The sequence below is a fragment of the Chrysemys picta genome, chromosome 18 (genome assembly GCF_011386835.1).
Source record: "Chrysemys picta bellii isolate R12L10 chromosome 18, ASM1138683v2, whole genome shotgun sequence".
Taxonomy (NCBI): domain Eukaryota; kingdom Metazoa; phylum Chordata; order Testudines; family Emydidae; genus Chrysemys; species Chrysemys picta.
The window spans coordinates 12,482,083-12,508,700 of record NC_088808.1 but is presented as its reverse complement, the minus strand read 5'-3'; the positions used below and the strand labels follow the sequence as shown (position 1 = coordinate 12,508,700).

Here is a 26,618-nt window from a genome sequence, read left to right as displayed (position 1 = left end):
TATGCAGGGATGTCAAGGGTGTCAGATCATCAGTCCTACAGAAAGACCAAAGCTGTGTGTTAGCTGCAGCGCTGTCCAGTGTAGAATGCCAGGATGCAAAGTGACACAGAAGCAATTCAAAATAAGGAGAAAGATGGACTTGACCAAAGTGTATGTATAACGGGATGCGAGGATACACAGTAAGTGTCATGTAAGTGACCTTTGCATCTGAGTAAACAAAGTTTGAATCCTGCTGCTCTCACATTCATCTAGAACAAATTTTGGGACAAGCCCTATGTGGTTTAACTTATTTTTTTTCTAAAGAAAGGATACAAAGAGAAGGGATAGTCTGTTAACCCTTTGGTACCCAGCTCAGTTAGAGCACTACCATTAATGCATTTCTCATTAGTTCAATGTGTAGAGAAATCCTGCTTGCCAGTGGTAGGAGTTAAGAAAAATGCCCATAGGAGTTGCAGCATTCCAAGTTGCGTGAGGCACCCCTCTGGAAGGTTGTGTTTCACACCTGTGAAGCTACATTTGGCAAAGCTTTCTGTTAACTACACTATAAGCTTCTGGGTGCCAGTGAAAGCAGCAGCAAGGAGGAAAAGCTATACCAGAAAGGTAACAGAAACCACCCCTCAGCCCACAAATTGTTTGATCTGTATCAAAATAATGCAAAAGCATAAGAAACTCCTTAGTTAAATTCACTCAGAACTATCTGTGGAAAGTTACGAGATTAAATTCTCTCATCCTCTAGAGGAGATTTAATAGCTAGGTTGAAGTATCAAGGCCATTAGGCAGCTGGAGGAAGAGAAAAATGTAAACTATATAAAATCCTCCACCAGAGAAAGAAAAAACATGGATCATTCATAAGTTGCTAGTACTACTTCATTTCAGTCAGACCAATATTATATCTGGGGTGGGAGTGGGATAAAGACATGAAATAGACCCTATTCATAGCTGGTGAATGAAAATAATTGTATATTTATTTCAATATTTTAGCGTACTGTTTCCCAGCCGTTCTGGTTTCAGCTCTTGCACACGATAAGCTTTGTAGAGGTATTTTATTAGGTTGGGTCTTTCCACCAGCTGTTGTAGAACACTGCAGCTCCATTGACTTCAGTGAAGCTATACCGAACTATACCAGCCGAGGAGCTGCCCTATTAACTTTAGTAGAGAAATCCATGCACGAACCCCACTGCTTGCTAGGTTTTAAAACCTGACTAAAAAAAGCGCTGGAACAATCCCACACTATCAGGGAAATTAATTTGATGGACCAAATAGTTATTTTGCAGTCTCCTTGCTCCCGATTCCAGGCTTCACCTTTCAGGTGCACGAGGGACCCCAGGGCTGCTCTAACTTATTCCCACATTATAAAGGTCCCCAGGGACCACCCAACAACTCAGAATAGCGAAATAATGCATCCCAGCCACCCTTCTTGCTGCACCCTTACACTGGCCACATACAACCCAGGGAACCCTCCCTGCCCCAGTGGAATTCCTGGCTGCTTCCTGGTCCCTTTATGCCACAGATGTGATGTAAAAAGACCAGAACCCAGCTTGGACTCCCGACCCTCATTTCTGTGACCCATCAAACTGACAAAAACAACCGTCTATTAGAACTCAGATGTGGGTTAGATCTTCTGTGTTGAGCGTGGGCTGCAGAATCCTAGCTATTGCTATATGCAATAGCAGAGCTTAAAAAGGGCCTTAGTTGGGGGGGGGGGGGCAGGGGGGAGAGTGTTCCTCAATAGGAAAAAAAGCACATTGTTAACTTGTGTTAGCCAACTCTTGGTAATTAAAATGAGGTAAAATCCTAGCGAAGACAAGGCAGTTTGTAGCTTTCACACACTAGCAGGTTGAGTTAAAGAGAGCCCAGGGTTTACTACAACCTGCTAACTAGTGTTAAGACTGCAAAATGCCTTGGTCTTCACTCAGATTTTACTTTTTCTTGGATTCCATGTGCTAGTTCACATGAATGAAGAGCACCTTTTTCCTAGTGAGAACAAGGCCTCTGTGTCTATATACAGCAGGGATGTTTTTATAGTACCAAACAACCCTATGAATCAGTCACCGGTTGAGTCACCCCCCCCCCCCCCCCAAATGTACCAAGTTAAAGGCCATTATTTTTAATAAAAAAGGTAGCGAGGAAGGGAAAATCCCCATAATTTGCTTCTAGATTTCCTGTTGACCAACAAGCAAGGGGAACAAGCTTCAGGGAAAATCTAGCACACGATTCTGTTGCACAGACACTGACTGGGCAGTAAAAGAGATGGATTCACAGCACAGGCTCCAGCTGGCACTGGACACACTGCTGCTCTCCTCAGACAGCCAATACAGTACAAGATTGGAATGAGGACAAGTGCCAGAACACTAAAGAAAAACACTTTGGCAAAATATACCAGCTTAATGGAAAAAGTGAATGCGGGTTCCAAATGGCAGACCTGTGTGTGATGGGGCTGTTAATTATTGCAGGTTTTTTATAACGTGAGCTCTTTTTCCGTTACAACTCTATACGGTGACAGGGTTGCATAAGCGATTTGAGTAGCAGTAAGCAATGGAGAGTTTTCTCCTTATATAGATCTAGCAGATCTATCTATTCCTTTATCTCTGCTCCATTCCATCGCTAGTGATTTTCAGAGTCACCCACAATAGTACCCCTCTATGGGTGTGTCCATGCATGCATCACAGCAAGAACAAATATCCCCAGCAAGCTCAATTAGTTCCTGCAAACCCTCAGAGACACCAGGTGAAACCCACCATAAGTCCAATCCACCACATGAGCCCTGCATTCAAGACCGAGAAGGTGCCCTTCCAGTCTCTCCAAAGGGGTGACTTCCATTCAACGCTAGCCCCAATGAATTCAGTGGAGCTACTGATTTGCAGAACGGACTGTGGGATCAAACCCAGGGACTTCAGCCTTCACAGTCAGGCATCATCACTCTTCTAGTGACGTTTAAAGATCAAACTTCTGAAAGCAACAAGTTGATGGACCCCCAGGGCCAAGAGAGTCATCTGTCCTCTCTCTCTGGTCTGTATAGAATCTCCCTTGCGGATAATACCCATATGTGTCATGTACAATGCACTTACCTCAAGGGCAAAAATAAAAACATCCTGAGAATGTTTGATGGCTATCACTTCTTAAAAAATCTAGTGAATGCAAGGTAACATATAGCAATGCACTGATTCAGTGACAAAGCCACTGCTAAAAAGTATCACCTTATCTTGGACTAATCACTCAGGAGTGCCTTCCTCTGCATGTAGGACAAAAATGGAATCCGGCTGCAGAGAACTGCTCTTCGAAAAGACTAAATGAATGTTTCCTGCTATGAGGTCTGACAGTGTTTCTGAGAGGTGAACACGTACAGGTCCTGCCCAAGAGCCTAAATCCTAAACACAGCACCATGGCTGAGATTTTCAGAGACGCCTAACTCATTTGGATACTCAGTTCCCAATAGAAACTGAAAAATCTCAGCCTACGAGTACAGACTTTAAACTGCCTCACGAAACAAAATACAAAACGAACAAAAATCAGTTTCCCCACTATACTCAGTGACGGTCTTTTTATTTCGTGTCTGTACAGCACCTAGAACAGCAGGGCCCCTGTCCACGACTGGGGTTCAAAGGTGCTAGATCAACACTTCTGCTGCTAATACTTACCTACTCAGACCCAAGCTCCAGCTGCCTGGTCAGATTTGATCATCCCCAGCTGAAGCAATAGTTCAATGTCCAGAGGTGTGAGTAATGCAATAAGGCCTAGAACACTGACTCTGGTCCTTGACAAATCAAAAGACTCCTTCTCACCTGTATCATACATCTTTCAGGAAGAAACTGCCTTCCCTTCTTGGGATCCTAAAGGATACACATGTTGCTTTATGAATGACGTCTCACATTGTTCTTTGACAGAATCCTGTCCTGCAGCACTGACCTCTTATTTATTTACACAATGCCTATCATTAGAGCATCCAGGTGCTCTAGCAAAATTCCGCTTGCCCAAGGCAAGTAACTTTTTTGAGAGGGGAGTCAAATAACATCAATTTTTGACCCCGGTCAGCAACAAATGTCATCATAAGGGGCAGGAAGGCAGATTTGAAGTGATCATGAAAACAATCTGGGCACCAAAAGACTGGAAACCGGGGAGTTGACCTAGAAGCAGTCAATCAGCTGCGAGTGTGTGAAAAAGGAAAGCTGTCTCCAGTAACAGCCCTTAGTAGCTTTTAAGCAAAGAACCGATAAGAATGTGCGCTTCTGGAATGCTAAGTACTTATCACACCAGATTTTAAGATGAGAACTGAAAACTCATTGCAAGTGTAGCCTGAAAGGGGGGGGGGGGGGGGAACACATGCCCTAAGACATCAGCTAAGATGTACGGGAATTTTGGCAGCACATTGCAGAGAATACCAAGCTAAATGATTTGGAACACTGTCTTTACAACATTTCTGGGTAAGAATAGTGTGAGATTGAAATATAGCCAGACTCAACTTCATCCTGAGGATGATTATGAGACATTGTTTTCCCATGAGTGTGTGTCAGGGGTGTGACAGTTTAGAATGTACGTACACACACACACACACACCATTGTCATCAAGTTTCCCAGGATATCTCTATCTCCACTTCTGCCAACTCTAATCTTAATTCAGGATGAAAATGCCATTAGCACTGTGTCTCTGGAGCACTCACACACAGCTTTGGGAACATCTGTCGAACTATGATGGACCAAAAAACTGCTGCTTCCTTGAGGAGGTGGCTCCAAGCAACATCAGAGTGACACAACAGAGCAGGATGAAAGAGAGGAGTCATTCACGTGGGGTGGGACCTCAGACACTGGCAACAGCAATTCAGTAGCACACAGCATTACAAAGATGCTTTGCTTTCATAAAAGCCTAGCATAAGCCATGCAGAAAGATGGTATGGCATGGGTTCCTTAGACAACTCTAATTTAAAACCCAATTTAAATACCTTACACTTATACAGTAGCTTTCACTGGGGTGGAAAGTGGCAGATACACAGTAGACAGACAACGGAGAGGAAATTTCAACCAAGACTCCCCCTCTCTTACAGTATAGGATCTCTAGTGTCCATGTGTGGATACAAAAGTCCTGTGTGGATACAAAATTAGTATCCACATCCAATTCATGATATCCGCAGATTAGCAGAGCTCTACCTGTAGAGCACACACAGAACCTCATTTCCTAAGGTCATATCCAAAAGACTACAGCTGAAAAACTAAATTGACTCTGATGGGATTTGAACCACTTTTTCCAATATACTATATTTCAAACCTAATACTTTAAACCACTGAGCCATCCTTCCTGACAAGTAGCTGGGATTTGCACATCCTTAAAAATAGGACAAACACCTGCTTCTCTGACATTTGAGCCATGGCTGCATTCTATGAATCAAAGTGGAATAAACAGTTGATTTTCTTTATTAAACAGCAGTTCATAGATTCCAAGACCTGAAAGGGACCATTAAGAACATCTAGTCTGACCTTCTGTATAACACAGGCCATAGAACTTTCCCAAAATAATTCCTAGAGCAGATCTTTTAAAACGGTGGTTCTCAACCAGGGGTACGCAGAGATCTTCCGGGGGTACATCAACTGATCTAGATATTTGCCTGGTTTTACAACAGGCTACATAAAAAGCACTAGCAAAGTTATTACAAACTAAAATTTTGTACAGATAATGACTTGTTTATATTGCTCTATATACTATGCATTGTAATGTAAGTACAATATTTCTATTACAATTTGTTTATTTTATAATTATATGGTAAAAATGAGAAAATAAGCAATTTTTCAGTATTAGCATGCTGTGACACTTTTATGTCTGATTTTGTAAGCAAGTAGTTTTTAAGGGAGGTGAAACTTGGGGATACGCAAGACAAATCAGACTCCTGAAACAGGTACAGTAATCTGGAAAGGTTGAGAGCTACTGTTTTAGAAAAACATCCAATCTTGATTTATGTATTGCCAGTGAGGGAGAATCCACAACACAACCCTTGGTAAATTGCTCTAATTGTTAATAACCCTCATGGTCAAAAATGTACACCTTATTTTTGGTCTAAATTTTTCTAGCTTCAACTTCCAGCCATTGGATCATGCTAAACCTTTCGCTGCTATACTGAAGATCCTATTATTAAACATTTGTTCCCCATGTCAATTATAGGTACTGTGGCAAAGCTCTGACCTTGTCCCTGTGGGTCCTGCGCTTCTAGGTGGTTTATGCTAGCCTCAGTGGCTCACTGTGACCCTCCACGTAGCCCTTCTCTCTCTAGGGCCAGGGTTACAGTCTGAGCCCTTTTCATCATAAGCCAGCAAAAAGGTTGGTGAGAGAACTCCCACAGTCTCTGTTGTCTCTACGGCTTATTTCAGAACAGTTTAGTCTCCTGTCCTGACAGGGACCTGTCTTCCCTTCCCAGGAGGTGTTTCTGTAGTGGCAGGTTGGGGGGAACCTGGGCCCGCCCTCTACTCCGAGTTCCGGCCCAGGGACCCTAATGGTGATAGCTGTTGGCAGCCAACCTTTCACTGCCAGAGTTACTACATTTCTCTGGGCCACTTCCCCACAGCTCTCCTGCTTCTCCCTTCTTCACCCTTACCAATGGTTTGAGGGGGGGGGGGGGGAGGGAGTCTTCATTAGCCAGCCCTTCAGCCACACTTCCTCTCCCCGGGTCTTCCCAGACCGACTGGAGTGAGCCCTTTTATAGCATCAAAAGGGCCTTAACTAGAGTCAGGTGTTCACATTACCTTAATGGACTCAACCTGACTCTTTGCAGGTTAATTGGAGTCAGGTGTTCTCATTAGTCTGGAGCAGCCCCTGCTCTGGTCAGTCAGGGAACAGAAAACTGCTAATCCAGTGGCCAGTATATCTGCCTCCTACTACTTTGTTGTACCCAACTGGCCTGGGTCTACCACAGTACTTATAGACTGTGGTTGAGTCACCCATTCACCTTCCCTTTGTTAAGCTAAATACATTAAGCTCCTTGAGTCTCTCACTATAAGGCACATTTTCTAATCCTTCAATCATTCATGAGACTCTTCTCTGAATTCTCTCCAATTTTTCAATGTTTCTTGAATTGTGGGCACCAGAACTGGACACAGAATTCCAGCAGCAGTTGCCGCAGTGCCAAATATGGATATAAATAACCTCTCTGCTTCTACTTGAGATTCCCCTGTTTATGCATCCCAGGTTCACATTAGCTATTTTGGCCACAGCATCACACTAGGAGCTCATGTTCAGCTGATTATCCACCACGACCCCCAAATCTTTTTCACAGTCACTGCTTCCCAGGATAGAGTCCCCCATGCTATAAGTATGGCCGCTGTTCTTTGTTCCTGGATGCATATGTTTACATTTAGCTGTATTAAAACCACATATGATTTGTCTGCATCTCATTTACCAAGTGATCCAGATTGCTCTAAATCAGCACACTGGGCTCTTCATTATTTACTTCTCCAATTTGTGTGTCATCTGCAAGTTCTATCAGGTGACGATTTTATGTTTTCTTGCAGGTCATTGATAAGAATCTTACATAGCATAGGTCCAGTGGGACCCCACTGGAAACATACCCACTTGATAACGATTCCCCATTTACAATTACATTTGGAGACATCGGTTAGTCAGTTGTTAATTTTATATCAAATGGATTAAAATGGCACACAAGTCTCATTTTTTAGTCAAAGTGTCATGCAGTACCAAGTCAACCGCCTTACAGAAGTCTAAATACATTATGTCAGCACTAATACTTTTAATCTCATTAAAAGTATCAAATTAGTTTGACAGGATCTATTTCCATGTTGATTTGCATTAATTACACTGCCCTTTTTTAATTCTTTATTAAGCAAGCCCCATATCAGCCACTCCATTATCTTGCCCAGCATCAATGTCAGGCCTATAACTACCCAGGTCATCCCACTTACCCTTTTAAAAAAACTGGCACAATATTAGTTTTCTTTCAGTCCTCTAGAACTCCCTGTGTGCCATTACTGAAAACCAACATTAATGGTCTAGCGAGCTCCTCAGCCAACTCTTTTAAAACTCTTGGATGCAAATTATCGGGACCTGCTGAGTTAGGAGGATTGTCTCTCTTTGCTGCTACAATTTATTTTGAAGCAGGAAATAGGGCAGATATAGATACAATTCAATTCTTTCTGTGAAGCAGGCGTAAAGGTTAACCTGTGGATGATGGTGGAGAGAGTAATCTTATAAAATGTGCAGATGACACCAAGCTGATGGGCTTGCAAGCACTTTGGAGAACTGGATTAGAATTCCCAATGACCTTGACAAATTAGAGAATTGGTCTGAACTCAATAAAATTAAATTAAATTAAAGACAAGTGCAAAGTACTACGCTTAAGGAAAAACTGAAATGCACAAATACAAAATGGGAAATAACTGGCTAGAGAGTACTTCTTCCAAAACAGATCTGTGGGTTACAGTGGATCATGAACTGAAGATGCTATTGAGAAAAAGGCAAATGTCATTCTGGTGTGTATGAACGAGAGTGTTGTTTGTAAGCCGCAAGAGGTAATTGTTCCACTCTACCTGACATTGGTGAGGCCTCTGCTGGAGCACTGCATCTGGTTTTGAGCACCACACTTTAAGAAAGATGTGGACAAATTGGAGAGTCCAGTTGAGAGCCACAAAAATCATAAAAGGTTTAGAAAACATGATGTATAAAGAAAGGTTGAAATAACTGGGTCTGTACAGCGCAGAAAAGATTAAGAGGGAGACATAAGAGTTTTCAAATATGTAAAAGGCTGTTACAAAGAGGGTGGTGATCAATTGTTCTTCATGTCTGCTGAGGGCAGGACAAGAAGTAATCAGCTAAGATTGAAGCAATGGAGATTTAGGTTAAATATCAGGGGAAACTTTCTAACTTAAGGATAGTTAAACACTGGAACAGGTTACCCAAGGAGGTTGAGGAATCCCTGTCATTGCTGCTTTTTAAGAACAGGTTAGACAAACATGTCAGTATACAGTATATTAATCCACTAATACTTAATCCAGTTCTCTTTCTTTGAGTTCCTATTGCTGAAGATCTGGCTCCTCACTCACTAAATGGAGGACAGGACATTAGTTTGTTATGACTCAAATGCTGCTCAGAGGACTATCAACAGCATTTTACCCTTGGGCTCCTCTTTGATCAGTATCATTATCTGCCTGGTTGTTGACTTTGCTTTTGTGTGAAGTGACAACACTCAATAAGCTCATTGCTTTTGTGTTCTCAGTTATGTAACTGGAGCCCTTTAAAAAAAAAATGCTAAGCATGTACTGTCACCAAACATCTATTTTGTTCTTCCTACAAACCTCTTTGCATTCTTTGATTTTGTGAATGGGGTTTGGCAAAGCCTCATAGAATTCACATTTGTTTTCATGGTCATCTAAATAAAAAAGTCTGTCATTTCTTTTAGAGTAGCAGCCATGTTAGTCTGTATCCGCAAAAAGAACAGGAGTACTTGTGGCACCTTAGAGACTAACAAATTTATTAGAGCATAAGCTTTCGTGGACAGCACTCTTCGGATGCATACCAAGAAGTGGGCTGTAGTCCACGAAAGCTTATGCTCTAATAAATTTGTTAGTCTCTAAGGTGCCACAAGTACTCCTGTTCTTTTTGTCATTTCTTTGTGTGACCCCAATACATTTAGCCTGTTGGGGTGGGGGAGGGTGTATAGTGTCTTTTTTTGCCTTTGGACTGGGCATCTCCCTTTAGATACTGTACTTCGACAGCCCTTGTCATCATAGTGTTTGAGCATCTCTCAACCATTATGGATAACCTCAGTATGAGTAGGGAAGTCTCCCTTCCAACCACTTTTTACATGTAGGGAACAAAGGCAGAGGGTAGATTAAGGGATTTGCCCCAGGTGACAGCAAATGATTGGCAGAGCTGGAAACTGAACCCAGATCTTTGTAACCCTAGTCCTATACCCTATCAGTTAGGCAATGGTTCCTACCCCTAGGATACCACAGTACTTGATATGGTATAAGAATCTACAGAGCTAGATCTTATGCTTTCCTGATTGTCCCCAACTGTCCAGTGCATATGTACAACACAGGGTCAGCTGGTTGTCTCCGTGTTGTTTGGTTTGTCCAGTGGTGCCATGATCTATCATGAAATTGCCTACAGAGAGCGACGGGGGCAGTAATTTCCTGTTACATACAAGCTGGCACCCAAAATGATCTTTCTAGGTTTCCTTAAAAAAAAAAAGGATGCATTACAGTCTGCCTTGGTGGTAGCCAGCATTGCAGATGAATGCTGTGCATCAGTCTGGAGGTAGGTAGGCACATGAAGGACCAACATACGTGAACATGTACAAGAAAGCATGTTTCCAGGATGCCAATGAAGAAGTGCTGGGACACAGAACAGGCGCACTGAAGAGGCCTCCAGAAACATTAGGCTAGCCTCCTACATTGTCATTAGTTGGCACCTGTGCCGCATGGATCCAATCAAACAGATGTAGCTGTGCTGAAGAAGACCATGAGGTTTCCGTGGCCCTGATGTGTTCAATCAATCAGCAGCAGAGTGTAGAAACCTGCTCTCCAGCCTGCAAGGGCCTGCGTACATTGAAAAGACACCACAACAAACCATTGATGAGAGGTCGCTAAGCTCTCAAAACCTGTCAAATTTCCTTGTGTCCACATGGTTGTATAGGCTGGGATGAGGCTGTTAGCTCTCCCCGTGCGTTCAACACTTATTTCACCCTACCACAGGCAGTAACTGCTGGCTCACTCAATCCAGTCTAAATCCATCCTGCATTGTACGCTTCACCTTTGGAAATTACTCCGTGCTGCCAGCAATGGTTCTGGCCACACTGGGATGGGTGCATCAGGAGTATGATAATGCACTGGTACAATCACACCATGTTGAATGGTTCTATTATAAACAGCATTGCTGTATGAATGCACTAGACCAATGGCTCATCTACCATCTTCTTTAAAAAAATTGTTGTGAAGTGGATGGAGGGAACATCAAACTCACATACCGCTCGTGGTTCAGGTACCACGGTTTGGGAATCCCTGCACTAAACCATTTCAGGGATGAACAACTATTGAATGCAAAACATCCTGTCCTGGGGTGGAAATAGGCACGCTCAAGGGGAATGGGGTGCTTACTAAGAGTAGAGGCCTTAAGATGTACATCCAGCTGCTGAAATGGCATATTTTACAGTCACAGCCTTCTGGGAGCAAATATCAACATAAACAGAACAAAACAAAAAGGTCAGGGGATAACATGAAGGGTGGCAAGCAACCTCTGCTAAGGAGGGAAAGAATGAGCAACATGCTTATCAGCAACACCCTTGCAAGGTGTTTAACTAAAGGAGACCATTATTCTGGGAGAATCAGACATCTGAAGAACTGGTGTAAGAAGTATACTCAACAAACTACCATGCTGTACTCTCCTCCCTCAGTTGCAGCTTCTTGCTGTACTAACTGCTTCCTCAGCGGGATTTGTAGCCTGTCTCTCCTCATTACAGGTACAGTAATGGTGTGCTAACCTATCATGCCTAAACACTGGTGCTAGTAAGGTGACCATGCCCTGCCAAACATCTCTCATATCTCTGGGCCTTCTCCCTTTGCTCTAGTTTCTCCAGTCAGTCTTCCCTGCCCCTCTCTCCCCTCCTACGTTTCCACCTTTGACAGATGGATCAGAGTCAGACTCTCCCATCCACAGGCTGTTAGACCCAGGCAGGTGTTTCTCTAAAAAGAGTACGCCCAGCATTCACAAGGTGTGACTGGGAGGAAGACTGAAAAGCCTGGGCAAAAAGGGAACAGTCCAATTCAGTCTTTGTGTATCTCAACACACATGCACACAAGGGAGCGTTAGCCCCAGCCTTCCCTTTGGAGAAAGCACCCATCTCTCCACACAGTTGCACACACTTAGCCTATGAAGAGGCAGCCCACTCTTTAGAAGTCACATCCAAGTTGCAAGCTGCGTGTAGCCAAGCGAGCTGGGCATGGCACCAAGAGAGAGTGGGGGTGCACAAAATGCCTCCCCAGCCCCCTCTCCCATCTCAGACACACACACACCCCTCGCTATCTCAGACACCCCATATAAGTCTGGCTGGAAACACAAGGAGCTGTACACAAGGCTTCCAAACTGCCAGGGGAAAAGAACCCCAGCACTTCAAGGGAGTATCTGTAAATCATCATCACATCCGACAGCGCGCAAGCCTCGGGTTAACCCTTCGCTGGGCCAGAAGGTGTAGAAAGGAGACACAGGGGGTTTGTTACTGAGCCTCAGCGGGAAAGTAACCCCCCTCCCCGCCACACACACACACCCCTAAGTTTCTAAGCAAAGCTCTGATCCATTTTCTGCAGCCCCTTACTGAGGTTTTTATTGGGGGGCGGGGCGGGAGTCAAAGGAGAGAGAGGAAGCCCTAGGTATAAGGCTCTGCACACTTAAATGGGGGAAGGGACCGAGGGTCCCATTCCCAGGAAGAGCTGGAAGCTGTTCCCACTCGTGTCGCAGGGGGAGGAGGGAGCGGAGATTAATACATTTCTGCATCCCCCACACCCACACGTTTCCAAGCCGCCCCCCCCCCAATCAAAAGAACGGGGTCTGAGGAAGCCACCCCTCATTCTCGTCCTTTGCTCCCCAGCTCCGGTCTCTCCTCGCCGCTTTCCTCCCGCTCTGGGGTAGCGTGGCCTCCGCTCTCCCAGCCCCTTCTCCTCTGCAGCCTGGCAGTTTTCGCATCGTCCCCTGGCCAGAGCAGGAATGTCTCCCCCCACCCCATCCCAAGCCACCCGGGGGCAGAGCGCTGCTCTTTCCCCTGCAAAAGTCTCTCTCTTTCTCGGCCCGCTCCCCCAGGCCCCCCATTATATGAGGGCCCCCCTCCCCAAGTTGTCCTTCCCCCATCTCAGGGAGAGTTAGGAGTTTTTACTCACCCCCTGGCTGCTGGTGTTGCTCTGAGTCTGGAGACCGGCTCTGATTCCGGCTCCATCACGTTTAGTGCATTGTTTCTTTCGGGCAAGTTTTGCAGCGATCCATCAGAAAAAGGGGAAAAGGCTGGTTTGTGGGTGCATCCTTCCCAGGAGCTCAGCTCTCTGTCTCTCTAAGGGGCTCAGCTGTGCCAAAGACACCCCCTGGCCCGCACGGCCAACTCCTTCCCTCCTTCTCTTCTGGGTCCTTTTGCTTACACAGAGCTTTTAATCCCATTTAACTCCCTCTCGGCAGACTGCAGTTACCTTGGGAAAAAGGAGAGAGAGGAACAAAGTACAAGCTAGGAAAAGAATGTGGCCCAGGGTCGCTGTATTTCTTGCCTCTTTTTTTCCTCCTCCTCCTCACTATTAATATAACTTCTATGATCTCTTATTTCCAAAGTCCTTGGTTGAAAGTATTTTTTTTTCTCGGAGCTGTTACTTGTTTGTTTGCGTGGTGGTTATCATAATTATTTTTATTTGCATGCAGATGTGCTTCCCAGCCCCCACGAACTCTTCTCTGGACTTAGAGAAAAGAGGGAAAAAGGCAGATTTTGAGAAATGAAAATTATTTAAGGATGTTTCTGCTGCCTCTCTCTGCTGCCCTCCTCTGTAACACTGAAGTGAAGCACTAAAAAATTATATATATTAGCCAGAAGAGCTCAAGACACACACACACACACAAAAAACCAACCGACCCCCACCAGTCTATCCCAGGAGAAAATAAATAGAGAAACTCCATTCAAACCCCTCTCTGGCCTGCAGAGGGAAATTAACAAAGGTTACATTCAAACCGAGCAATTCATCTTTCACCAGGAATGGAAAACCTGAAAAGAAAACCTCTGGCAGGACTGACCCACAAGTTGCCTCAACTGTTCTCACCATCTGATGGCAAAGTCAAAGGTACTTTAAAGATTTTTCTTTTGCTGAGTGCTTTGAAGAGGTAGTTTAGATTGTGCAGATGACTGAGGGCCCTAAGCAAAAAAGGGACCACTACCCCCTCTCGTCTTTCTGTGTTTTCTGCTTTTGGAACAGGCAAGTTGATACAACAGGTGATTGGAATGCAAGGAGCTCTCACGTCTCCACAATCTCGGTCTTGCACACACTTCTTTACCCATACTAAAGCACACAAAATACAGAGCATAGGAATTGATGTCATTCTTACCTAGGATCTCTTTAGAAATTAGAGAGTCACAAGTCATCATTCCAAAGCTTTGTATAATTAGAAAAGAAAAGAAACTTTGGGTGATTCTGTGCATATAAAGTGATCTCGAAGGCACTACCTTCTCCAGCTGTATGAGATCAACCTTCTAATTACTGCTAGCGAAGTATGAATCACTCTCCCAAATTCCCATGTATAGACCTAGGTTAGTGTTCCAGACATGCATTTCGTCAAGCATGTGTAACAGAAAAAAAACAAAAAAACAACAACCCCCAACAACCCCAGTCAGTTCAACAGGGCAGGCAAAGAATCACTTGAGTACCAGGGAGAAAGGGGAGGGGGAGATTGGCTGTTAGATTCACTGCAACACAGGTGGCTTGCATAGAAATTAGAACCCTGACTAGTTAAAACTACAATTGTAAGAGTCAGACACTTTAAGAAGCTGTTTTCTGCTCTGATTCCCCAAGCCTCAGTTTACCAGCTTATTGGATTATTGTCCCCTTTCCCTGATCCACTCCCCTCTTCAAATCTTCTCCCCCCTCCTTTGCTTTTCTGTCTTTGACACTTACTTTGTGGTAAGGTGAGAGGCTGTGCAATCTCTCCTTCCAGCCCCTAAATTCATTTGTATTCATTTGTCCCAGCAACTTAAAAAAAAAAATTCTGATTTTTTCCCCTTTAAATCACACCATGACTCCTAAGCTCAGGGCCAGACAGCATCAAGCGCCTCCTTGGGTCATTGGCCTTGACAGGTCCAAACCTTCCTGGCAAGTTCCTGTTCCCCCAAGTTCAACAGATAATCCTGTCCCAGGATTTTTGCAGACCGATTTTCCCAGGGCTGCTTCTCTTTTGGTGGCTCATGGATGCTGCTCTGGGTCAGTGAGGAGGATGGTTTGGGAGCAGGCGCTGGCCTTGAAGGGACATGGAGCTTGGAAGCCTTCGGATGTGAAGAGAGGTGGAAATTATAAAAGACTGCCCTTGTCCTTCTTAAATAGCTGCAGCCAGGGGCTCTGCTTTGGCTCAAGTGCACCAGGTGTCCGATTTCAGCAAACATTCAGCTAATGAGCCAGGATCCAGCCTCCAGGGGGCAGGGTCCACACTGCACTGAAATATACAAAGGAACCCACAGAGGAAGGCTGGACACAGAGTATCACTCAGGGACACAGTGACTTCCCAAAAGGGAATGAGGTTCGGGGGACACACTAAGAGGGGAGAGAGACAGAGGAGGACTGGGAAGGGAAGGATAAGGGGATGCAGCAGGGAAGCTAGAGAGACCTGGACACAAAATAATACTAAATATAAAACACCTATTTATTATCAAGTGTTTAGAACTGCACCAGGCAGACAGGAAGACATGACCCCCTGCACCATAAGGGTTACAATGCAAGAGCCAGGTCCTGCAAGATGCTCTTCACTGAATGGGAGTCAAGGACACTCTGCACCTCACCAGATCAGACACTAAACGGTTTTGGGTTTCCAATGTGAGACCGCTGAGCCTGATTTATAAGAGCATCCCAAACTGCAATGGAAGTCAGTGGCAGCTGTGGATGCTCGATCCCTCTGAATGTCAGACCCAAGGCAACTCAAGTTGGGCATGGGCACCCAAACTGAAGGCACACACGTTAGAGGTGTGAAAGTAGAATGAATCATATTGTAAAAGTAGACTGGATTAAAGAAATGTTGTATGTTCCTTTAAGCAGGAATGAGGAATGTTGAGATAAAGTTGACAGGAAAAGAAACATTAAGGTATTGAACAATGGGTCCACTTAAGCTAATGGTGGGACATTAACAGGAGATCGGTAGAGTTAATAAGGAAATAAGATGTGTGTGTCTAGCCCCAGGTAAAACTTATCAGTTCTGTTCCCTTTGTCATCTTGTTAAGTTTACACCCTTTTTATCTGTATAAAGAAAGGTAGTTTGGGCCTTGGATGGCACTCACATTATCTGGGTGTATTAGCAGAAGCGCTTTTGCTAATAAACAGAGTGGTTTGACAAATTGTAAGTCCTGAGTCTGACGTTGAGAATTTGGAGGTCCCATCGAGATGGCAACCATCTTCGCTGGAGCCATGTGATTCCTGACCGTTTTTGCAGGATGACCGTGGCAGCCGGCACCGGGGCATTTGGCCCGAGCGGTCCTCCGCCAGAACGGAAAAGTGCACGACCACAGTGAAGTCTACGCCAGCGAACCTGTTGGTTCCCACTCTGTTCTGGTAGAGATCCCGGGATCTGACATCAGGAATCTGGTCAGGTAATTATTTCTCTGTTTTGTCCGGACTGAGGACTGTCCTGTCTCTGTGTCTATCCGTCCTCCCTGTGGAGTGTTTGAGTCTGGGCGCCGTTTCCTTCCAGGGATCGGCCGACCAAGGGGTTCCTGTCTCCGTGGTCTGAATGAGTGAAATCTGCACAATCGCAGCCGCACTGCGCCTTGGGTAAAACCCTTGGTGTGAAAGCAAGGGCGATTGAGGCAGTAGCCTGTGGGCTCCTTTTGTGTGTTGCACTGGGCATCGCTCTGACGAACCCGAATTTCCTTCTTGTGCGAGTCGTGTGTGTGAAGTCCTCCTGTATGGGTAACCAGACGTCTAAGTCAGGACAGTTCCCTAAAGGAACACCGGCTCATTTTATGCATTTTAGGAAGGGTCCGGACTCCTTTAAATTTCTTGAAAAATGGTCTAGGTTAACTCAGGAGAATCCCAAAACTCAGTGGCCACTGTTAGGATCTGTTACGTAAACTTGGCTGTACCATCTACTGTTCCCCAGATGGTGACTACTTACAAATCCCCCAGTCCTCTCTGAGTAATTCTGTGGCCTCCCTGCTGTCTAAAACTTCCCTTTCCACTCCGGTCCCTTAAACACCTAATTTCGCAGGTCCCATCTTCTCTGTGGCCAACCCACCCATCTGAAGTGGGCCGCTTAAATACTGACCCCGTCTGCATTACTGTTGACTCCTCCAAACCCCTGCCTCGCCTGTCTCAATACCCTTTAAATCCTGAAGCAGAGGCTGGCATTGCTCCGGTCGTGACCGCCCTGCGGGAACAAGGCATTATTGTCCCCTGCTCCAGCCCCTGTAACACCCCTATCCTCCCAGTTCAAAAAGCTAATGGTAAATCGTGGCAGTTTGTTCAGGATCTTCAAGCCATTAACTGCATCGTCATATCCGCCTTTCCTGTTGTCTCTAACACAGCAACGATTCTGGCTTCTATCCCACCAGGTGCAACTCATTTTACTGTTGTTGATTTGTGCTCTGCTTTCTTTTCTGTCCCAGTTCACCCTGATTCCCAGTATCTTTTTGCCTTTTCTTATAAGGGGCAACAGTACACATGGACCACACTCCCTCAGGGGTATACTGAAAGCCCATCTTACTTTTCCCAAGCATTAGCCCAAGACCTCGCTGACCTTTTTTTCCCGTCCGGGTCCACACAAGTCCAATATGTAGATAATCTACTCCTCTGTTCCCCTTCATTATCTGCCTCAGAAACTGATTCTTTAGTGCTCCTTACTGCCTCAGCAAACAAGGGTCACAAGGCTTCTCGCTCTAAGCTACAGCTCTGTCAAGCCTGTCACATACCTTGGCTTTCTCCTCTCCCAGGGTTCCTGTACACTTTCTCCCGCCCACGTCCAAGCTATCCTTGGCTTTCCCCGACCCCGCTCCCCACGCCAGGTCCAGAAGTTTTTGGGCATAGCTGGATTTTGCAGGCAATAGATCCCCAATATGCCTCACTTGCAAAACCTCTCCAGGAACTCACTCAATTCTTTGTGCCTGACCCCATGCCGTGGCCCCTTGAGGCCGACTCTGCCTTTGTTTCCCTCAAACAGGGTTTGGCTTCTGCCCCCGCTTTAGGGCTGCCTGACTATTCTAAGCCTTTTACCCTTTTCTGCCACAAGCAATCTGGGTGTGCACTTGGAGTTCTCACTCAGATGCACAAAGACAAAAACCGCCCAGTGGCTTATTTCTCTGCCTCTTTGAACCCTGTTGCCCAAGGCTTGCCCCCCTGCCTGCGTGCTGTGGCTGCCACGGCACGCCTAGTCAAAATGTCTAAATCCCTTGTCCTCCACTCTCCTCTTACCCTCATGGTCCCTCACTCTGTGGAAACTCTTCTGCTACAACGTAACACAGCCCACCTCTCCTCCGCCCGCCTTACCAGGTACAAACTTTTACTGCTATCGGCTTCGTATATCACCATGAAGCGTTATTCTCAGTTAAACCCTGCCACTCTCCTTCCTTTGTCTGATAATGGTAAACCCCACGACTGCCTTGCAACTGTTTCTGCTGTCACTGTCCTGCGCTCAGACCTTTCTAATGTCCTGCTCCCTAACTCTGACCTGGTTTTGTTTACTAATGGTTCCTGTTTTCAAGGCAACTAAGGTCGTCTCCTTGCAGGATACGCTGTGGCGTCACTCTCTAAAACCCTAGAAGTTGCGCCTTTACCTTCTGTGACCTCAGCGCAAGTTGCCGAATTAGTTGCCCTCACCCGTGCCTGCTTTTTGGCGGAGGGATGCTCCGCCACCATTTACACTGACTCCCGCTATGCTTTTGGGGTTGTACATAATTTTGGCACCCTCTGGCAAGCTCGGGATTTCCTTACTTCCGCTGGCACCCCTATCAAAAATGGCCCCTACATCGCTGCTCTCCTGTATGCAGTTTTACTTCCGTCTGCCCTAGCTATTGTTAAGTGCCCATTCGACGGCGGATACTGATGTTGCTAAGGGTAACACATTTGCTGACGCCTCTGCTAAACATGCTGCTGCCATAAAACCTTCCCCAGATGCGTTTCTAGGTTCCCTTTCTGTTTCTATACCACCGCAGTCCCTCACTAACCTCACCCTGCTCCAAGACTCTGCCCCAGAAGCTGAAAAAGACTTTTGGGTTGCCCAAGTTTGCTCTCTACATCCTGATTCCCTTTGGCGTTCACCTACCGGCGCCTTTGTGGCCCCCTTTTCACTCTACACGTCTCTGGCCGCCCTACTACACGGTGTTTCACTTGTTGGAAAGGAGGGGATGGTCTCTGCTGTAACTAAGGCAGGAGACCCATTTCAGCTCTTTTGCAGCCCACCACTGTGCCGCCTGTACCACTTGTCAAAGCCACAATATTGGTAAACCTGTAAAAGTGGCTCAGGGGTTCCGGGGCCTACCCCAAGCACCATTCTTGCATTGGCAACTTGATTTTGTACAAATGCCTAAGTGTCAACAATATGAATTTATTTTGGTTATGGTATGTTTATTTTCTAGTTGGATTGAAGCCTTTCCTTGTCACAAGGCTGACTCACTGTCTGTTGTCAAATGTTTGTTAAATCATATTATGCCTACCAAGGGAATTCCTGCCACTCTGTCCAGTGACCGGGGTACACATTTTGTTCAACTTGTTGAACACCTGGATCGTATATTACATATCACACACACCTGTTGCACTGTCCCTACCACCCACAGAGCGCAGGTGCAGTTGATAGACAAAATGGTGTACTTAAAAATAAGCTTGCTAAAATTTGTAACTCTACAGGGTTAAGCTGGCCAGCAGCTTTACCATGGGCCCTTATGGAAATGCAATCCACTCCATCCCAAAGGCATAAATTGAGTCCTTTTGAAATAGTTATGGAACGCCCTATGCAAGCTATGGCTACCATTACTCCAGTCCCAGACTTAAACTTGACTCACAGTACGCGCCTTCAATATTGCAAGGGATTAATGCAAGCCGTAAGTCACTTCCATTCACGGTTCGAGCGGCCTGGCCGACGGAACCCACCTCTGACGCTTGCCATGACCTCAAGCCAGGTGATTGGGTCTACGTACGGCACCATCATCGAAAACACGCTTTGAAGCCCCGGTGGAAGGGTCCTCATCTGGTACCGCTCACTACCCAGACGGTTGTTAAACTATCTGGCATCGCAGCCTGGATATATGCTTCACAGTGTAAAAAGGCACCACCCCCAGCGAACCCATCATCACCTCAGGACCACGCAGAGACAATTTTGACTCCAGAAGAAGACGTAGAGAAACAGCCTGGAATACCTTACAATCTACGCTCTCGTAAGGGTTGCCAGAAGCAGACTACGACCTAAAGCAAGGTCAAAAAAAAAAAAAAAAAAGGAAGCAGTAGCGAGCCTAGCGCTCGCTGCCTGGTGGACGCAAAACCGTGACTGCGGTTCCCTCAGTTGAGGTTGTCAGAACCAGAAGGGCCTTGCCTCCAACATGCGCCTCTGGTGGCGCCTGTTCCTTGGCTGCTGGTGTCTCAAGGTCTGGGGAGTCCACGATGACAATTCTTTTATTCAGCAACAAGTGTGAATAGCTCAGAACCTTAATATCTCTAATTGCTGGGTCTGCAGCCACATCCCAGCCCACTCTCAAGCTGGTGTTCCTGTCCTGGCAATCCCACTCAATTCCCCAGACCTCACTGGAGGACCTCGTCCGTTTAACAAAACATGGAACAGCAATGACACTTGGGAAGCGATGGAAATAAATGTATCTAAATGGATAAGGGCTGGTCTACACTGGGGGAGAGGGGTCAATGTAAGATACGCAACTTCAGCTATGGTAATAGTGTAGCTGAAGTCGACATATCTTATTTCGACTTACCTCGGGTCCTCACGGCGCGGGATCGATGGCTGTGGCTCCCCCGTCGACTCCGCTACCGCTGCTTGCCCTGGTGGAGTTCCAGAATCGACGGGAGCGCATTCGGGGATCGATATATCGTGTCTAGACGAGACGCGATATATCAATCCCCGATAGATCGATTACTACCCACTGATTCGGCGGGTAGTCTGGATATATCCTAAGTGTGGTGGAGGGAAAAGGTCATTGGTGTTGGGTGTGTAATGGGACAGGGCTGGATCTGGGAAAAAGCAGTTGCCTTCAGCATATTGTGGCCAATGGTGTATGGGATTATTTGAACAAAACTAAAAAGTGGCGGGCCGGGTATGGGAATATGAACTTTTTCTCAACCTGGGATAAAACAGAAAAATCAATCTCACTTTCCCCCTACAGTAACCTTAGTGAGGACAATACAGTCTTTCAATGCCATGCAAATAACATCACTCCTCGTAAGGAGAATTACCATGTGCCCTTTGGGGGATATTACTCCTCCTTTGCAGGCACCTATATAACAAATAAGTGCAACCGACCCTTCCCGGCCTTAATAGGCCATCATTGGGTTTGTGGGACCAAAGCTTATACTGTGTTACCAGCTAACTGGTCAGGTATCTTTTATCCTGCCCAACTCTTCCCACAATTCCGAGTGCTAGAGTCCTTCCCACGAGAACGCCTCCGTAATTTCAGGCGAAAAAGAAGAAAGAGGCCATTGGCAGTTCCTTTATCCCACTTGGGGGAGTAATACACCATGCAAAAAGGCTCCTGAGGTTACAAGCAGTAGTTAAAATAATGGCAAATAAAACCGGAGAAAGTTTAAGAGCCGTGGCCAAAGAAACAGGGGCGGTCCGACAAATGGCCCTCCAAAACCATCAGGCATTGGACATAGTGCTGGTGGCCAAAGGAAGGACCTGTGCTCTCATTGGAAAAGAACGTTGTGTGTATAAACAGATTGCATATCTTCCCCATAAAGAGCTGAGTTCTTTATGGAAATGGTTAAGTAACCTGTTCAATTTCTCTGGCATAGGAAGTTGGTTGTTTCAGGGAGCCCTGACTATCCTGTTTGAAATCCTAATAATTTTTGGGATTTATGTTTTCAGTTAATCTCCCGTTGTATCCAAAATTGTGCAAGACATGCCACACAGGTAGCTACCCCAAACCAGAGTGCTAATATGATGCTTTTAAATATTGCGGATGAACAAAAAGACAAAGAACAGTTAATATGTGGAACCCAGTAATTGCTGGTCATTGACCAAAAGGAGGGATTGTGAAAGTAGAATGAATTATATTGTAAAAGTAGAATGGATTAAAGAAATGCTGTATGTTCCTTTAAGCAGGAATGAGGAATGTTGAGATAAAGTTGACAGGAAAAGAAACATTAAGGTATTGAACAATGGGTCCACTTAAGCTAATGGTGGGACATTAACAGGAGATCGGTAGCGGCAGCGCTGTGAAGCACGAGTGTAGTCGCGCCATCAGCAGCGCTGTATGTACTCCACTTCTCTGAGGGGAATAGCTTGCAGCGCTGCAAGCGAGCGTGCAGCGCTGCAGGCTCTGATTACACTGGTGCTTTACAGCGCTGTACTCGCTGCGCTCAAGAGGGTGTTTTTTCACACCCCTGAGCGCAGCAAGTTGCAGCGCTGTACAGCGCCAGTGTAGCCAAGGCCTTAGATAAAATAAGCCCCAGTACCATATCAGCAATACCTACTGCCAACGAAACAGAGATTCAGAATTTAGACTTTCTTCATAAAGGGAGAAGCTGCAAAACAGTACGACTAGAAATAACTTCAGATTTTTTTTAAACCAAATTTCAATGGAAGTCATTACAAAAAAGTTAAAATAATGCAGGTATTGCTAATTCAGATCCATCAGCATAGTGGCATTGCATGAGAAACCAAAACTCAACAAAAACAAAACTGAAGTTTACCGTTCTCACACAGGCTCTGTTCTAGGTTCATTACTTAGCCAAACTGAGAAATGAAGAAACAACCACCACCAAAAACCACATACACACACCAAAATAGTGAAAAGTGCACTGGATTTTTAAAAATCTATTTAAATAATCTAAGGATTTATCCATAAGGATTATGTTTTATACAAGAGATTTTAACCTTGCAGAAAATATGCCTTAAAAAAACCAGTATATAATCATTACTGGTTGAATACATATAGCATTTAAAATATTTCTCCATATTTAGTTGGCTTCCAGGAGAATCCAAACCCATCTGTCCTTTGGATCCATAACTTGGAATCTGGTTAAGCATCAAGGCTTTTATTAAAATCGTTTCACAGCCTTGCTTTTCATGTAGACCAAGTGAGAAAAAGCCCAGGAGTGACAGGAAAGTGTGCATTACAGCTGTGCTATACAACTGACAGTATCTGACTTCAAGCAAAAGTTGAATTCCAGAAGCTAACCTGGACTTGCCTTCCTCCAGTTTGGCTTGGTCCTAATGACATTCTCATTGAGTCACAGTGCATTTTTACCTGAGCCAGTCATCTTAGTACAAGTTCTGAAAGGCATCTTGAATCACTTACTGACCCCAAAATTCACAGATATGTTTAGATCTAATTTATCTAAGTGCCTTATTCAGATTTAAAGTTGCAACAAGACCAGGCAAAGGGCGTAAGCAGCCTGAAATCTGAGGCACAGGAAAGGCCTGTGGCATGTATCAGACCACAAAAGGTGGTGAGCTGGAATGCAGAGCCTTTTACCTCCTCTTGGTTGATGATTCAAATCCAGCCCAGGTTGGTAGACATCTAAATTTGTTTCTCTGTTGACTTTAAGTTTTTTGGTGGCTTAGATGACATTGAAATTATTCTAGTCTACATCATAAAAAGCTACCACCATGGAGGTTAAGCAGTCTCTGCAAGACCAAAGGAGACGAAGACTGAAATGAGCCATGGAAACTGAACTCTCCTCTCAGTGCTATAGATCGTCCCTCTAGATCACTAGTATAGTACACTGGTATGGGATGAAGCTTGCCATGTCCACGCAGTACCTGCTTGGAAATTATAAAAACCTTAGTCTCCAGGGTGGCTCATTTAGGCCCTGATCCTGCATCTGCTCAGTGGGCTTTGATACCCATGGGGCTCAATTTCACATAAACCACCAAACTTATCAGCAGGGAAACTAATTTAGATCTCTGCCATCCTGGGCTGGATGTGAATCACTGACCTAGAGGTGAAAGGCTCTTTATCCCATCTCACCTCCTTTTGTTGGTCTGATACACGCCACAGGCCACTGAAGTCAACTGGATTTGCACGGGGCACAGCTTGGCCCAGGGCATCCTGTATCTATGGCTTAGCATAGTCTATAAAGGTGAGATAATCACCCCAGGGAGTGATATGTAAGCACCATCCTTTGTTTCATCCTTTATTCGTAACAGGAGCCAGAATGGTCTGCGTTTCTCTTTGCAGCAGTAATTTCTGGTGCTTTTTGTAACAGTTTGTTCCAGCTCTAAAGGAACAGCAAGTCTAATCTTTGCAATTACATGCCTCACTTTCAGACACCCACCCTTGCTCTCCAAATATTGGTCTATTACATATTAAGGACCCAATTACCCTGTCAGTTGAACATTAACTTCATCATGAGTTGTTTTCCCACAACTGATGGGACAGTCAGGCCCCAACATCTATAACTCAAAACTTTTAGCTGGTGGATGAGGGAATGATTCAGTTGCTCCTTTACTTTCTGATGACATAGGAGTGAGGATGTAGGGCCCTGTTTGCTGCGGGAGTAAATAGGTGCATCTCCATTGAAGTCAATGCAGCTTATGTAAGCAGTGAATCTGGCACATTGTTCCTATGTTGCACTTGAGTGTGTTACCAGTTCTCTTTGCAGTACCACTCAGTTTCTTTGTGGCTTTCCCATTCAGCCTCAACTTCCTGTACTGATTGTGTCTTCCATAGGTTACCAGTTCCAGTCAGTTCTTTGTACAGAACCGGGACCAAATCCTTCCCCAATTTATCCACCCATGCCCAGTACCCTGCAATGAACCATGCACAAGCAGACCCCTGCACATGTGCAGAGCACTGCTGAAGTTACTGGGGGCTCTACCTGTGCTCAGCTCATTAGAGGATCAAGGTTTGAGTGAGGGCAGAATTTGGGTCCTGGGTCAAATTTTAGCGGATACTTAAATGCTCTAAGGAAGATCTCTCTTGTTCCTTCCTTCTTTTCCAATTTCAGTCGTGACATCATATTATTCAGGGACCTGTATTTGCTGCAGAATTAAGAACAAAACATTTCTTTTGTTGTATTTGTGAAATTCTATTTTTATGCCAGGCATCACTGTTGGGCTCCTCTAGTGATTCAAGGAACTGTTATGTGCTACTAGTATGTCTCTCATTAATAGTTCATCAGGAACAAGCTTTATGGTACAGGAGCTGCCATGTATGGATCACAGCTACTGTCTGGTGGAGGGTTTTCTTCCTCAGCGGCCATTTTTATAAATTCCACCCCATTTTGTGCCTTCCGGTTTGCTTGGCGATACAGTAGACTAGTGGTGACATGTTTGAACTCATGCAGCCATTTGATGTGAAATGTTTTAAATTTGTTGCTGGACCAATAAAAGCCATTGTTCTTTGACCACTGCTGCTGAGATGCCATGCCCTGCAAGGATGGATTGTGTGTGCATTCCTGTTACCGCATCACGTTGGGCTGGACAGCGTGACAGGAGGCTGGAATAATGGTTAGTTATTAACCTAGGCCTTGTCCATGGAATGAAATAAATCACAGTGCAGTGAAACAAATCCAAGCCTACCTTTTTTATGGAAGTGCAGGTGGCTGCTCAGGCCTCTATTGTATTCTTCTATTGTTATGCAGAAGAGGTGAATTGCAATTTCGTGGGTCATGAACTGGCTGTAACAAGAATCACATTGTTAGACAGACACCCCAAACCATGCCAGACCACAGCACACTAGTACACTTAGATATGTCATGTAGGCAGGCCCTAGATATCTCAGTTCCTAGATGTTCCTAAGTGTCTTTATTTGGGGTGTCACCTCTCAGATACAATGTCTGCTTGCAGCAGTATTCCTTTCCGTTAGACTCATTTGGTTGGATACCTGTTTCTAAGATGGGTCTTGGGCTTCTTCCAATGGCTTACACTATTGGGAAATACTGGGGAGCGGCACTGTTAGCAGCAACATCCTCCAAATATAATGTTACATTAGGCTTTCCTGCCCTTCTTTGGCAGTTGGCAGACTATGATGATCCTGCATCACTTTTAGAAATGAACAGAAGATAGCCATGGCCAACTTTCCCCTCCCTTAATAAAATAAACTTTAATATGCCACACTGCTGCTCATGCAAAGCAATCATTCTTCTTCCCTAGTCCTGCAGTTGTGCTTGATCAATGCACTAATATATGAGCAAATACCAACGGGGACATTTGACTCTGTATGTCAAATGACTGGAGTTGGCTCATGACACTTTGCGTTGGTGGAGACATAACCAAGCGCTGTCCTGATTTTATTGTTCAAGTAAAATGCTCTTTTGCTACAGAAACCAAGCATCTGTTCTCCCCCTAGCCAGGACTGGCTCTAGGGTTTTTGCCGACCCAAGCGGCGGGAAAAATAAATAAATAAAAAGCCGCAATCGTAATTGCGATCGGCTGTACTCCGGCGGCAGCTCCACCGTGCCGCTTTCTTCTTTGGCGGTAATTCGGTGGCAGGTGCTTCCCTCAAAGAGGGACCCGTCTCCGAATTGCCACCAAACAGCCAACGTGCCGCCCCTTCCCCTTGGCCGCCCCAAGCACCTGCTTGCTGGGCTGGTGCCTGGAGCCGGCCCTGCCCCTAGCAGTACTGCCCCAAGAGCAACCTCACCTTTGGAGACCTCCAAAGTTACTCTGGATCTTCTCTTTGGAAGAGACAATATCAGCCCAGGCTCACTGATCAAAATATATTTCTGTATTGTAAAGGGAGACTAGTGGGGTTACACTTCCTACTATGTTATGTGCTGAATGCTTTAAAAGCACCACTGTAGAA

At 45.3% G+C, this 26,618-nt stretch overlaps 1 protein-coding gene and 1 long non-coding RNA gene across 9 annotated transcripts in view; one reads left to right on the top strand and one right to left on the bottom strand.

Moving 5' to 3' along the window:
- The window catches only part of LOC101953340 (collagen alpha-1(XXVII) chain), a 258,835-nt gene that overhangs the window by 212,746 nt on the left and 19,471 nt on the right, over nucleotides 1-26,618 (bottom strand). For 2 of the 7 annotated variants that reach the window (XM_024107473.3, XM_065572706.1), the window contains exon 1: nucleotides 12,865-12,998. In XM_024107473.3, coding sequence (XP_023963241.2) covers nucleotides 12,865-12,920 — 56 coding nt within the window. In that variant the 5' untranslated portion in view covers nucleotides 12,921-12,998. The other 5 variants (XM_065572703.1, XM_065572702.1, XM_065572707.1 and 2 more) reach the window with 5 other exon arrangements.
- Nucleotides 13,520-26,618, top strand: part of LOC112059919 (uncharacterized) — a 30,413-nt gene continuing 17,314 nt past the window's right edge. For both annotated transcript variants that reach the window (XR_010593739.1, XR_006175378.2), the window contains exons 1-2: nucleotides 13,520-13,800; nucleotides 16,148-16,304. This is a non-coding gene — a long non-coding RNA (uncharacterized LOC112059919). The remainder of the gene's footprint in view (nucleotides 13,801-16,147; nucleotides 16,305-26,618) is intronic.